This window comes from Chlorocebus sabaeus, chromosome 15, assembly GCF_047675955.1.
Source record: "Chlorocebus sabaeus isolate Y175 chromosome 15, mChlSab1.0.hap1, whole genome shotgun sequence".
Lineage (NCBI taxonomy): Eukaryota > Metazoa > Chordata > Mammalia > Primates > Cercopithecidae > Chlorocebus > Chlorocebus sabaeus.
In genome coordinates this window covers 3,294,614-3,309,608 of record NC_132918.1, presented here as the reverse complement: position 1 = coordinate 3,309,608, position 14,995 = coordinate 3,294,614, and the positions used below count along the sequence as shown (strand labels likewise).

At 47.0% G+C, this 14,995-nt stretch overlaps 1 protein-coding gene across 12 annotated transcripts in view; it reads right to left on the bottom strand.

Moving 5' to 3' along the window:
- Positions 1-14,995, bottom strand: part of DGKG (diacylglycerol kinase gamma) — a 227,318-nt gene that overhangs the window by 108,425 nt on the left and 103,898 nt on the right. For all 12 annotated transcript variants that reach the window (XR_005237244.2, XR_012095538.1, XM_073023376.1 and 9 more), the window contains 3 exons: positions 14,898-14,983; positions 10,156-10,245; positions 8,826-8,986 (listed from right to left, as the gene is read on the bottom strand). Coding sequence is in view for 10 of the 12 variants with exons in the window: in XM_073023376.1 (XP_072879477.1) it covers positions 8,826-8,986; positions 10,156-10,245; positions 14,898-14,983 (337 nt within the window). In the remaining 2 variants the exon portion in view is untranslated. The remainder of the gene's footprint in view (positions 1-8,825; positions 8,987-10,155; positions 10,246-14,897; positions 14,984-14,995) is intronic.

Here is a 14,995-nt window from a genome sequence, read left to right as displayed (position 1 = left end):
TTTTAAAATAGTTTTTACTTTGGAATATTTTGACTCACAGTAAGTTCCAAAAATAGCATGGAGTTCCTAGGTCCCTTTCACTCAGCTTCCCTCAATAATAACATTTTATATAACTATAGAATATTGTCAAAACTAGAAACCTGACATTGGTAGATGCTATTAGATATTAAGTCCTAACCATCCACACCAATAGAAATAATTAGTGGCGTTGGATAACATGCTTAATAGATAATAAAAGAAAACGAAACTCTGGCTTCTGCTTCTTGATCACTTCACTCGAAGGACTCTCTCCAAGACCAGTAAGAGTCATTACTATACAGTGTGGACACTGCCCTCCTATGAGCACATCCCTTTGCCACACTAGCGGCCCCCTTCACTCCAGCACTCACAGTTAGGAGGCTGTCATGACACTGTACCCCTGGGCTCTCCATCCTCTGACCACAACTTCCTAACCCTGGGTTCTACCTGTGGCCCCCACTCCACACTGTGGCCATCTCGTGAGTTCTCGCAGCTGTTATCAGCATCTGAATGGTGATAGCTTCAAAGTCTCAATCTCTAGAGCCAACCCTAAGCCTCAAACCTGAAACGGAACTCGTCTTTCCTCCTCAAACTCGATCTTCCACCCTTGACACTGGTCTCATTTCCCAGCAGAAGAATGTGTAACACCCCTTCACCGCTCACACCCCATGCTGGCACTTTGGGTGCAGGTGCTGGGTTTCAGAAATAAACAGGCTAATTGGACTGGAGATGGGGGGTGACACAGAAATCAGGGAGCTGACTAGATTTGTTTTGCAACGAAAAATATAGAAATCCATTTACTGGAATACATGGCTACAAGACACCAGAAATTCCATGCAGTGAATTTTCATCAAATGCATATTAATTCTGTTTCTTATATAAAAATTTCTGTGTGTTTGGTTTTTTAAAATTTTAAAAATTTTTTAATTTTTAAATTTTTTTTTTTGAGATAGAGTTTCACTCTTGTCACCCAGGCTGGAGTGCAGTGGCGCGATCTCGTCTCACTGCAACCTCTGCCTCCCAGGTTCAAGCAATTCTTCTGGCTCAGCCTCCCGAGTAGCTGGGATTGCAGGTGCCCACCACCACACCCAGCTAATTTTTGTATTTTTAGTAGAGGCAGGGCTTTGCCATGTTGGCCAGGCTGGTCTCAAACCTCAGGTGATCTTCCCTGCCTCGGTCTCCCAAAGTACTGGGACTATAAATGTGAGCCACTGCACGCAGCCTCTGTGTGCGTTTTTAAGCATCAAGAGGTATAGTTCTATGAAGAAGCTTTTTGAGCATGAACTCTGTGTGGTGAGGTGCACCAGGCACAGGAGTCCAGCAGCCCACATCTGAAAGGTGGCAAGGTAAGAGGAGAAGATGGGCTTATTTTGTGATTGGCAAACATTCTCTGCTAAAATGATGTTTTGAGAATTTAAAATTTAAACTTTAGCTTTTTTTTTTTTTTTTGAGATAGAGTCTCACTCTGTCACCCAAGTTGGAGTTCAGTGGCACAATCTTGGCTCACTGCAACCTTCGCCTCTCGGGTTCAAGAGATTCTTCCGCCTCAGCCTCCTGAGTAGCTGGGATTACAGGCGCCTGTCACTATGTCTGGCTAATTTTTTTTTGTATTTTTAGTAGAGACAGTGTTTCACCGTGTTGGCCAGGCTGGTCTCAAACTCCTGGCTTCAGGTAATCCACCCACCTTGGCCTCCCAAAGTGCTGAGATTACAGGCGTTAGCCACCATGCCTGGCTGATTTATTTTTTAGTTTAAGATATATTAAGAGTTTAAGGTCTTGGAGAGGCATCCCCATGGGTGCACAGGTGAGATGTGCGGACCCCAGGGAGGCCTCTGTCCCCAAGGCCTGCCCGTCCTGCACCGCTTCCCTGGGCAGCAGCACTTCATGCTCCCAGACTGTGCCCACCTCCCACTCTCTCAGCAAATTCCAGTGAACACCCTCAATAAGATTCATATGGTATTTGTCAAATACTTCTCTAAAATTCAAGAAAATATTCCATCTACTTCTGTTCCTTTGAAGCACTAATTTTCTTCTGTCAGGAAAAAAAGAGCGGGGAGGGAAGAAAAAAGCAATCACATGTTGCCTGGCACAATTTGTACTTCACTATCCCCAACCCCCAGTACTGCTGACTGACTCCCAGCTCTTTTATTCTCTGGGATACACGTACAGGCCCCCTCCTTCCGTAGAGTTCTGGCTGTCCTTGGTTTTTCCATAACTACGTTTTGCAAAGCTGCTTTTCACAAAGACCAGCCTTTAAAACATTATTAGTGAAGCACGTGGTCCCTAATTTGACAATGTAATCCCTTGGCAAATACACAAAGTAGCAAGGGAGAGTAGAGCAGCTCCTTTTCTAAGTCTTAAAAAGGCTATGACGGTAAAGACTCTGAACACGTTTCTCTACCTGGGGATTAAAAAGAGAGTCGAGATTCACTTTCACTCTCTGGAGCTTCTATGTCAGGCAATGACCTGAGCCTATTTACAATCAGTAGTGACTTCATTTAAATTTGGGAAACCAGGGCTACGATGGTTCAAACCCTTTCTTGGTTATTAAGGTATAAACCCTTTCTTGATGATAATTAAGGCAAAGCGAGACTTCTGTTCTGAAGGCGGGAGATGAGAATTACAAATCCACGGAAGTGATGATAGCATTTTTCACAGCCTTGCTATCTGAGGTCTTTCTTTCAGGTGTGGAGTGAAGAGGAGACGGTGGAAGGTATGGACATAGGGCCTCTTTCCTGAACTCCAAGCACATGGGTGAACAAAGAAATTTGGGCCCCTTCCAAGTACATGTAGCAGTCATTTGGACTCTGAGATATTGGAATGTCTAGGCCAGTGCTATCCAATAGAAATATAGAGTAAGCTACATATGTAAATGTAACTTAACATTTTCTAGTAGCCACATAAAAAAGTTAAAAAAAAAAGATGAAGTTAATTTTTAAAAATTTTTTAAATTTTTTATTTTTTTGAGATGGAGTCTCACTCCACTGCCCAGGCTGGAGGGCAGTGGCATGATCTCAGCTCACTGCACGCTCTGCCTCCTGGGTTCAAGTGATTCTCCTGCCTCAGCCTCCCGAGTAGCTGGGATTACTGGCGCCCGCCACCATGCCCGGCTAATTTTCATACTTTTAGTACAGACGGGGTTTCACCACATTGGCGAGGCTGGTCTCAAACTCCTGACCTCAGGTGATCCACCTGCCTCAGCCTCCCAAAGTGCTGGGTTTACAGGTGTGAGTCACCATGCCTGGCCTGAAATTAATTTTAACTGTATATTTTCATTAACCCAATAAGCCCTGAATATTATCACATGGAATTAATAGAAACATTATTGAGACATTAAATTTTTATATCACATTTTTGAAATGTATTGTGTATTTTATACTTACAGCTCACTTGACATCTTAATTAAGACAAGCCCCATTTCAAGCATGTCATACCACACGTGGCTGATGGCTATTATATTGGATGACGCAGGTCTAAGTCACTTTGGCAATTTATGGAGATAAAAAGATCGAAAGGAGACCATAAGACAGATTATTTGAATTTGGGTTGGTCTGAAAATTATGGGAGATTGGGGAATGGAAAAGGGTGTAGACCCTTGTCCGTGTCCCTCTGGGGAGTCCCACTGTATTAGTATCTTCATGGCTCTCACAGGTGACAAATAAGAACTTGGTGCCGGCAGAATCCATGAATCTCCAGGAAAAATTATGTCTTGTTGAGAAATTCCCTATGTGTAGGATGCTTATCATGGGGAGAAGCTTGTCTAGTGATAGCTAGGAATGATCTGCAAAGTGGAAAATGGTGTGTGGGTCAGTGCGACCACTGTGGCCTCTCCTTGGCCCCTGGGCTCCCCTAGCATCAGAAATAGATTTCACTGAATCAAGGGATTAGCTGTTTACCCGTCCTGTTAAGGCTCATGAAAGCAGAGCTTGTGAGGAGTTCAGAGTTACACATACCTTGGGAATTATTCTGTAGTCTCAAACTTCCTGTCACTGATACCTGGCCATCCTGACATTTTCTGCTAATCCAAAAATAAAGAACAGGGAGGAGCAGGCCAGAGAAGTCAGAGGAAGTGGCATCCTGAATGACTGTGTTTAAAATCTCCTGCCAGTAGATATTGTCGGTTAGAAGGACTGATAAGGCCAACTATCTTAGCTTCTCACTGTTGAGAATCTGATGTGTGGATGGCGCTCTCGAAGCAATGAGAGCACAGTCACTCCTTGGAGAGGCCAGGAGACCCTGCCTTATTTATTGCCTTATCTGTTAAGTGGGTTCTATTGGCATCAACGGGTCCCAGTAAACTCATCAGAGAAAATTCTATCCACAGCACCAAGGGGCACTGTGTCAGGGGTCATTGTCATCATCTTTATAAATACAAAGCAACAGACATTTGATATCATAAGATATTCTAAGTCCTTCAAAAGAGGCAAAGACCTTGCAAGGCTCTCTTTGCCAATGGAGTCCACCTCTATTTGATCATCATAAGGAAGTAAAACTTCCTTGGTTTACACACCTACTTCTCTTACAAAGTTTGGGAAGTCAAATAGGGAGCAAGACCTTCTGCAAATGTCAGCCCCAGACTCTGTTAGGGTTGCGTGTTGGTTACTTGTTTTCTCAAGAATTTCTCTTTTCAACTTTTAAAGAGCGAGCATACAAACCCTGCAAACATTTTATTGAGAGAAAGCCAAGGGCACACCAATGAGATGAGAACAGCCCTGGTTTCTCATTCTTCTGCAATATAATATTAAACATGGATAAGCTAAAGGTGTATGAAAAAAATCAAGAAAAAGATACTGTGAAGTTGTTCATAATTGGAAAGATGAATAGATTGGGTTATTATAAGTCAGTCCAGGGTAGGTAAATTATCTTGACCACTGAGAGTGATGGAGAATCTGTTTATATGCATTTCCTTGGGGACAATTAATTAGCCAGCCAGCAGGCCTTCCTTCCTTCTTACCTCCCTTCTTACCTCCCTTCTTTCCTTCCTTTCTTTCTTTCCTCTTTCCTTTTTTCCTTCCTTCCTTCCTTCCTTCCTTCCTTCCTTCCTTCCTTCCTTCCTTCCTTCCTTCCTTCCTTCTTTCCTTCCTTCCTTTCTTCCTTCCTTCCTTCCTTCCTTCCTTTTTTCCTGCTTTTTTGCTAGAATAAATTAAAACCATGATTACTGAATAGTCTTGGCTCTTGGGTTTAGGGCTTGGCTATTTAGTTGAGGGAAGGCTGTCCATTCCTCTTCATGTGTTAATCCATTTGGTCAGCAGATACTAAGGAGGACCATCTTATTACAGGGCACTGTGTTGAGACAGGGAGGTGTCAGGAACCATGTTTTTGTCAGCCAGAGCAGGGTGTGTTATAAAGGGAAGAGGTGGGGCTGAAGCTTCTGCAGGCAGCTGCGCTGTAACCTGTTGTCTAGAAGTTCCCAGGCAGCTCTGCCAGTCTTGCTCCTCAGCTCTGACTTCCAGCCCATTGCTTAGAAGGGCTAGTTCTCCCCTCCTTCCCTGCTTCCCTTTCCATTTATTTCAGTTTCGGCTTCCGTGCCAGTGAAGAGCCACTTCCTTTGACCATTCTCTGCTCTAGTAGGTTGTCTTCGCTCCCTAAGAACTTGGTCGGGACCATCTGCATCAGAATGATCTCGGGGCTTGTTAAAAATGCCAGTTGCCGGACCTCACCCAGACCAACTGAGTTGGAATACGAATCAGCATCTGTTGTGGGGTTGGAAGTTACATTTCTGATAAGAGGTGGTGGTGAGCCACCATAACTAAATTTTGAGATTCCCCTCTCTCAAACCATGTTACATTTGGCAACATGAAGATGGAGGGGGCTTCAAAGAGGCACAAAGCTCAGTGGTCCACAGCTCAGTTGGCTTTAGAGCTCAACTATTATGATTTCAAGCTCTGCCACTCACCAGCCTGAACTTGTTTCTGTACCTCTCTAAGCTATGGTTCCTTCTTACAAAACACAAATGGATAATGCCTGCATCCACTGGCAGGGAAACTATGTCTGGTGTGCAGTAGGTACTCAATAAATGTTAGCAAGTTGTGTTCTGGTCACTACAGGAACTGTAATGATGGGAAGCCCACGCTCCAGAACCCTGGACCTGTCAGTCACATCTAATTTGCAGGAGCTGAAGGCTGCATATGTTCCTGCTGGGGGAAGTGGAGCCTCAGCAGCCGGTCCAAAAAGGAGAGGGGCCTTTGAGCAGCAAGAGGAGGGAGGGCATCTGCATGGGCCACTGGAGGGGCACCTGGAAGAGGTCTAGGGAAAGCTTCCCCTCAGCTGAGGCTGGGGATCCAGTGGGATGAATCAGATTGGGGCACTTGCTCCCAGTCCACCACCTCCACCCTCTCAGAACCTCATCATGGGCTCAGCAATGCTTCCCTCTTCTGCTTTAGTAACAGAAAAAGAGCACTGGATTCGGAGTCAGAAAATGAAGGCAAATCCCTTAATCTGAGTCTCTGTTTTCTTAACTCATAAAATAGAGATAATAACGCCCTTCAGAATATATCTGTGAATATGGTAAATTTTAAATCCTTCTGTAAATATAAGGGATTATTATTTTTAATCCTTTCTTCTCCCATGGTTCTCTTTTTAGCCTTCTTATTAAAAAAGGAAAACCTAGGTTGGGCACGGTGGCTCATGCTTGTAATCCCAGCACTTTGGGAGGCTGAGGCAGGTGGATCGTTTGAGGTCAGGAGTTTGAGACCAGCCTGGCCGATATGGTGAAAACCCGTCTCTACTAAAAATACAAAAATTAGCTGGGTGTGGTGGTGCATGCTTGTATCCCCAACTCCTGAGGCAGTAGAATTGCTTGAACCCTAGAGGCGGAGGTTGCAGTGAGCTGAGATCATGCCATTGCACTCCAGCCTGGGTGACAGAGCGAGACTTTTGTCTCAAAAACAAAACAAAACAAAACAAAACCAAACAACCTTTCACTTAAACTTGCTATCCCCTCAAGCCACCTATCATTTCTCCTTCTTTTTCCTTTTTAAAAAAATTAAAATACCAAAATTTCAAAACAAACACAGCTGAGCAAGGTTGAGGAGTGCAGGTATCACAGAGTCTGGGGCAGAGAATTGGTCTGTTTCATATTCATGTGAAACGAGGCAGCACAACTCCAAAGACAGGGGAAGACAGCAGAGAGAACCTGGCTCCAGAGCAAGGCACTGCCATGCGAGTCAAGGGTCCTGAAGCCTCATCTGTAGAGTGAGATAAGCGGGATAATGATAGCTGCAGGACTACTGTGAGGACTGGACTATGTACAGCCTAGCACTGCAGAGAGCATACAGGTACTCAATAAATGCTAGTGTCTGTTCTTACTTATAAGTGGGAGCTGAACGATGAGAACACATGGACACAAGGGGCAAAACAACACACACTGGGGCCTGTGGGGATGTGGCGGGAGGGCGAGCATCAGGGAGAACAGCTAGTGGATGCTGGGCTTAGTATCTAGGTGATGGGATGATCTGTGCAACAAACCACCATGGCACACGTTTACCCACATAACAGACCTGCACATCCTGCACATGTACCCCTGAACTTAAAATAAAAGTTTAGGGAAAAAAATTTGATAAATATTTGTTGAAAAAAAGAATAAATAGTTCAATAATTCTGTCACTATTATTATTATTTTTTTTTTTGAGACAGAGCCTCGCTCTGTCACCCAGGCTCAAGTTCAGTGGTATGATCTCAGCTCACTGCAACCTCCACCTTCCAGGTTCAAGCAGTTCTGCCTCAGCCTCCCGAGTAGCTGGGATTACAGGTGCCCCCCACTACACTTAGCTAATTTTTGTATGTTTAGTAGAGATGGGGTTTCACCATGTTGGCCAGGCTGGTCTTGAACTCCTGGCCTCAGGTGATCTGCCCGCCTCAGCCTCCCAAAGTGTTGGGATTACAGGTGTGAGCCACCGCGCCTGGCCAATTCTGTCATTCTTGAAGAAAGTAAATTTCTTTGTTGCACCCCCACCCCCTCCCAACCCCCAGCTTCATTTATAGAAATGATTGATCTCTCCCCTCCCGTTCCCATCCTGTTCACAGCAGCCTGGGAAGCAGTGCCCACCCCAATCCTCTTTGGACCAGAAGTTGAGCTACACTAGATGTGCTGGGGCTAGTGGATGAAAAAGGAACAGAGTGCTGTCCTTGCACTGCGGGAGTGTATGTGTGTGCGTGGGAGTAGGGGGTACCATATAAGTACATTAAACCAATTCCTTCAATCTAATGCAGAGTGTGCATGAAGGGGGTGAGCATAAGGGCTGTGGGAGCATCAGGGAGGCTCATGACATTCAGCCTAAGGGGTCAGTTGGGAGGAGACGCCCCTAGAGGTTTATGAAGCACATGGAGGGAGTGGAATGGGTTGAGAGAAGAGAGAATAGGAGAGAAGGATATCTGAGTGCTAAGCCAGCCAAGGCAGCTTGGGACCACAAGGTCCTCCTTTGAGGATCAGAATTCCCAGTTCCTGAAGCTCATGTGAGAGTTTCCTACCAGTCTTTTCCCCTGGTTATTTCTTGGTGTTGCTTTTCTATGACTGCTACAGATTACAGAAGGAGTAAATATGTCTTTTGAAAAATTTTCAGTCTTTTCCTGTGTTAGTTAAAATGACAGAGGAAAGAACTTCCTTCCTAAATAAGAGATGGGGAATAAAGTGGGGTGCAATCAGGGTGTCCACACTCAGGCCAAATTTCAGAATGCTTGGACCCAAGTCAGGGCTGGGGGGCAGGTAAGACAGGTAGACACTAGGGACCCAGAGGGGACCACAGAAGGCTGGAACCCTTCCTGGGCATTTCTCTTCCTTGCAGAAAGGTGATCCTTGACCAACTCACCACACCAATGGAGAAATAGTTGTTCATGATGCTGTATGGGACCTGGTCCCCGTTTTCCACTTCCTCTCTGGGGATGACTTCCAGATGCCAGCGGTCCAGCATCACCAAGGGGCTCTGCTCAATGTCCTTCAGGATTTTTGTCAAGCTGCCCCCTTCATAACCTGTGGAGGACAGCACTGCTTTTGCCACCACAGCAGAAAGGCAGTGTTCTTGCTAATGCACAGGTAGTTGTCAGGGGAGGTAAGCCCAGGGCATCTGTGACTAGGGGACTCCTCACTGTGTCTGTGGGCTGGAGACAGTAATGTTCCCTGAACCACAGATAAGGGGGGACAATTGAAAATACCAAGATGCTGGGGGCAGGGCAGGGAGTGGGTGCTGGCTAAAGGTTGCAGGCTTGTGTAGCTGAAGCAAACCCTGGAGAAGCGGTGGGCTGGATGGCTGGGAGTCTCTGCATGGGAGAACAGCAGATGTCATGTAGGAGACTGTGTCATGTAGGAGATGGACAGTGTGGCAGGCAGAATTTTAAGATGGCCCCTAGGCCTGGGTCCTGCTTGCTCTGACACTGCCCACCAAGCATGGCCGATCATTGAACACTGACCGTTGCACTGCCTGGTCTTGACTCATTCTCTGAATTATCAGCCATCTGGAGTTCCCACCCTTTTCCTGGCTGGCAGCCTGATCTGTCTGCTCCATGTGTTGAGCTGAACTTCTCCACTTTCTGGCGCATGCCCAACTCCATGGGGGCTACTGCAGTTTGCAAAGTTCTCTGCCCCTTGCCTTATAAACTGGTCATCACTCTGTTTCCTCTTAGGGAAATTTCAAAATGAAGGCCCATGGCCATGGGGCTTAGGATAATCTGAATGCTTCCAGTGACACTAAGTAACTGGAGACGGAGCATTTTGGTCCTCAGTTTTAGTCCTTATTCAGAAGATCAGCCATTTGTGGGAGAGGGAATTTCACACAGAAAACATCTAAGTGAGCATTTTCTCAGATGGGACTCTGGGGATGGGACACATGAGACTTTGTCTTTACTCTGGAGTTGATTGCTTTCTACTGGGGAAAGCAGGCTCTAAGTTGATAGTTTCAGGATGACATTAAACATGGGGGTGAGGGAGCAAAAACTCCCAGAGCCCCGAAGAGGGGCTTTTCTTCTAGATTCAGCATGGGATGGAGGGCAGAGAAAGGGTCATGGGCTTGACATGACTACAGAGTTGAGTATTATGCTGCGGAATGTGATCCACAAAAGGGTAAGTTCAGCTTGGCTCTGTAGAGCATCTCTGTCAACAGGAACACCTGTTCCCAGGGTAGCACCACTAGCATGCAAACTCACCTCCTCCCCAGCGGAGACAGCGGGCAAGGTCATTTCCTGTTCCAAGAGGCAGGACAGCCACTGGTGGATGCTTTGCAAAGTTGGCCTTATCTGCAAGACACACAGAGGAACAGAGAACCATATGGGACCATAGAATGTTTAAGTTGTCTTTTTATCCCCAATCTGATGCTTGAACCCCTCCATAGCATTCTTTGTTTGAATACCACCCTGATGGGAAACACACTACTTCCTAAAGCCATCTATCCCATCTGCAGCATGTTAACCACCACTAATTGAGTTAAATCTGTCCATTTGTGTTTTATATTCAGCTAAATCTGTATCCCTGCAACTTGCACATGTTTATTCAAATTTCATCCTAAATCTGTCCTTTAGGGTGGCAGCATACACCCCAAAACATTAAGTTGCATGTTTTTAATCCTTAATGATAATCAGCACTTACTCCATTTATTCCTCAGCCTAACCTTGCAAGGTATTATCCTCCTTCAAGTAGCTGAAGAAACTGAGACTGAGAGAGGGAAAGTAGTCTCCAACCATTCTGCCCTGAACACGCTCAACCTCATCTGATTGCAGAAGCTAGGCCTGGCCAATACTTCAATGGGAGAGAGGGAAAGTAGTTCCAGAGCCAGGATCCAAGCCCAGATCTCTATGGCTCTGAGTCCATTCCCCTCCTCTCTTCAGGGGCTAGGCAGGTACACAGATTAGTAAAACAGGTGGGGCTGGGACACTAGGGAATAGTGGGACATTGGACAAGCTGAAGATGCTCACCTTCGACTTGTCGCCATTCGAGTTTAAAAGTTGAAACTAACATTAGCTAAACAAACAAAACCTCCAGGTGTTATTTGGCCCCTACACCAGTTTCTCACTTCCACACCTCTCAGGATTGCAATGACACAGATTCCTAATCATTCCTCTTCTGATAGTTGTGAAGGACATCAGATAGAACCATCAGAGAAAGCATAACAGTACATGTTTTCATCTGGCCTCAGATCTACTGCGGCACATTGTCTAGGCTGGGAGAGCTCAAGGGGGCACAGGCGTCCATCAGTTTTGGGGTTGGGTGGGTATTTCCATGAGACCTCAGCACTCATGGTGCCCCTGGATGTGAGCAATGTGATTGTGGGGTTGGGAGAGATGCAGGAATCAGCAGAGGAGGCTCAAGCTAGGGCTGCCCTGGCAAACTGGAGCTCGTAGGTCCTCTAGGTTGTCTGACCTATGTCAGAAATGGCTGAGTACCGGCGAGACCCAGGACTGAGATGGCCACTGGAAGGCTTGAGATAGAGAGCAGAGCAATGCAATGGCCTCTCTCATTGTCCTCAGAACATGTGATTGGAGCACCACCTCCCTGCCTTTGCATAGCCTGCTCCCTTTGCCTAGAAGGCTCTTGTTTCCTGTGTCTGCCCCTTGTTCTGTGTCCCCACCTTGGCAGGTCAGCTGTCCTTATGGTGTTGAGGCTAGAAACCTGTATGCCACCCTGGGTTTTTCCTTTTCCCCCACACATCCATTCACATATCACATTCTATGTGCTGTCTCCTTAACGGATCTCCAAGAAATCTCTTCTTTCTATCCCCATGGTGATGCCTGAATGCAGGTATGATTCCTTCCCACTGGTATCGCTGCAACAGCCTCCTCTTGGCTCTCTCCGCCTCCAGTTCCACCCTCCTAGTGTGTCGCCCATGCTTTCACCAAGAAGGGCAGTCCACGAACCACAGTCTCTTGAATTGGCTCACTGCCTTCACTTCCGGGATGGGGCTGTGTGGCTCCCCATGGCCCCATAGCCTGCCACAGTAGGCCCAGGAACCAGGCTCTGCCTTTCTCCCTAGCCTCACCCTTCTGCACATCCTGCCTCCCACACAACATGTCAACCATTCTCAAGTGTTTTCACTTCCTTAAAGCACAAAGCTCTCTGTGGCTCAGCTCAGAAGCTGCCTTTGGGAGGCCCTCCCTAGTTGCCCCAGCCTGGACCTGGTGCCTCGTCAGAATATTTCCTTAGCACCAGAAATGATCTCATTGTACTCTCTTGTAATTATCTCCTTGTTTGTTCCCTGAATGTATTGTAACCCCCCCGAGGGAGGCTGGGTCTTGTTCTCACAGCATCTTCACACATATCGACTGAAGTCTGCTATGTGCAGATACAGTGTTAGGTGCTTCAGCTCTGAGAGTGGGCAAAAAAGCCGTGGCTCAGGTTCTCATGGTGCTTATTTACTGTCCAGTGGGACAGACAGATATTAAAGAGGAATCCATGGAGACAATGCATCATTTCACATTCACATTGGAAAAGAGAGGAGCACTGTCCTATAAGAAGGTGGCTGAGGCTGGTGGGTATGTCAGGGGAGGCTCCCCTGAGGAAGCCACATGTCAGCTGAGATCTGAAGTGGAAGCTGACTGAGTGAAGGCTGGGGCAGCACTGCAAACACGGTGGCCAACTTGTGCGAAGGCCCTGAGGTACAAGGGAGACTGGAAAGCCCAAGGGTCTGAGAGAGCAGCCGGGACCTGAGTCCAGATGGAGAGGGATGGAGGTAGAAATAAGGCTGGAAGGGTGTGCAGCAGCTGGGTCACCCAGGGCCCTGTAGATTACTTCAAGGGTTTTGTCTTTATTCTAAGAATAATGGAAGCCACTGGTGTGCTTTATGCACACCATGTACCCAGTGACATGCAGGAAAGATTGCTATGGGTGTAGAGAGAGAACAGATCAGAGAGGGGACCATGGAGGGGCACTGGAGAGCACTGAACAAGTGCTTAAATGAGAGTGAACGGATGAGTATCTTACACAGTTATCCCTTTTACTTCTGCTTTTTTTCTCTTTGGGTCACTAACCTGTGAAAAAAAACTAATGCTTCTTCCTCCTTCTGTGATCTTCTTTCTGTTTTGAGCAGCTTTTATCACCTGTGTCCTCTGCGGATGAATTGCATAAAGCTCTCTGCCAAAGCCTACTTTCTCCTTCATGGTGGGGAGGGAGCTGTGTGAGTAGTCCAGTACCGCAGCCATCCACCCTCTGTGGATCAGCTTTTCCTTCCTTGGCTCCCAGAGGACTCCTCCCTCCTCCCACAAACAGCTCCAGAGCCCAAGGTGACAGGAGAGCGTGGGTGGCTGCTTGGCAGGGCTGTGTCCATGGCAACCAAAGTGCCCGGGGGAGTGGCGGGCGGCAGGTGTACAGTCCTGCAGCCTTCTCACCCAGCTAGGTGGTCTACTTACAACCCCTGGAGGCGCAGCTTTCTCTGCCCTGGTCACGGTCTAGTCCTGGCTTATCCTTGACTCCCCTCTTCCTCTCATCTCCCATATCCAGTCTGTCAGCAAATCGTATTGCCTTTACCTTCTAAAGATATCCAGAAGCTGGCCCCTTCTCACCACCCCTCTGTTTCTACTGTGGTCCAAGCCCTGGACATCTCTCTCTTAGATTGCTGCAGTGGCCTACTAACCAATCTCCCCGCTTCTGCCCTCTTCTCTTAATCTGTCATGTTCTTGCTTTGCTAAAAACCATCCAATGTCATGGGACCCTCCCAGTATAAAAGCCATATTCCATAGAATGCCCTATATGTCCTAGTCACCTGGCCCCTCATCACCTCTGCTTCATCCTCTGTAGCTTTTCTTGAATCCACTCTGCTCTGGCCATGCTGACCTGCCTCCAGCAGCCAGGCCTGCTCCCACTGCAGGGCCTTCGTCTTTGCTGTTCCTTCTGCCTGGACTGCCCTTCCTCAGGTATCCATGTGGCTCACCCCTCCTCCAGATCTCCACATAAATGTTGTCTTCTCTGTGAGGTGTTAGATTGCCGCCTTGAGCTCCCTGTGCCTCTTCCCTGCTGTATTTTAAACACCTCCTGACATACTATGTCTCACTTATTTAGTTGTTCATTGCCTGTCTCTTTCCTCTACATGGTACGCTCCATGAAAGCAGAATTTTTGTCTCTTCATTCCCTGCTGTATCTCCAGTGCCTTGGGGAGAGCTTGAGCCATCGTGGGGCACAGGCGGCATTTGTGGAATAAAGAATGGAAAGCCCAGGGCTCATCGCTCAGGGCCCAGTCTCTGACTTTGATGACTGTCCTCCCCAGTGCTCCCCCCGGCCACTTTCTTGTACCTATATTACACTTTGCAGTGTTTGTCTGGGTTCTCTAGGGTTAGATCTTGACTCTGCTTCCATCCCAAAATTTCAGTCAGTTTCCATCACTTACTGGGGCTGATGTGCCCGAGGACCCACAGATCCAGGTAGAGCTGGGTAGAACTCAGGCTACCAGCCTTCCAGCCTGGGCCTTGTTATCTAGGTGTACTGTAGAGGACACAGCTCAGTGTGGTCCTTCTTTGCTTGCACTTGATCTGTACTTTGCAGATGCACTTTCTGGACTCAGGCTCCGGGTGTTCATCTCAAGGTGATTTGTCCCAGGCTATGATCTATGCTTAGTTCTCTTGCAGACCCCAAAGGATCTGCCCAGAATTCCACTCCTGTCCTCCCACCTCCCAAATCTGACCTGTCCTGCCACTGCCCAAACACCAGCCATGACAGATCTGCTTTACAGGGAAGGCCTGAAACTAAACTGTTACCTCTGTATCGGAGGGAATCTTTTCACTGTCTTATTTCTTTATTTTATTTTTTTCCACCCAAAGCAAATATTTAGTCAAGTCTTGGTCCAGGGGAAGATACAAGGATGAACAGACATGGCTCCATGTCCCTTTCTTTTTTATTGCCTTCTGCCGATTGTAAATATACTTACTATAAATAAGCAGCAAAGGCCCTCTCAGCCCATGCTTACCAATGCAATCCAAAATCCAGCCAACTGTCCCATCTCCACCACAGGCCAAAACACGGAAGTCTGGAGTATCATGGAAAAAGTTCAACCTGGGAAGAAGA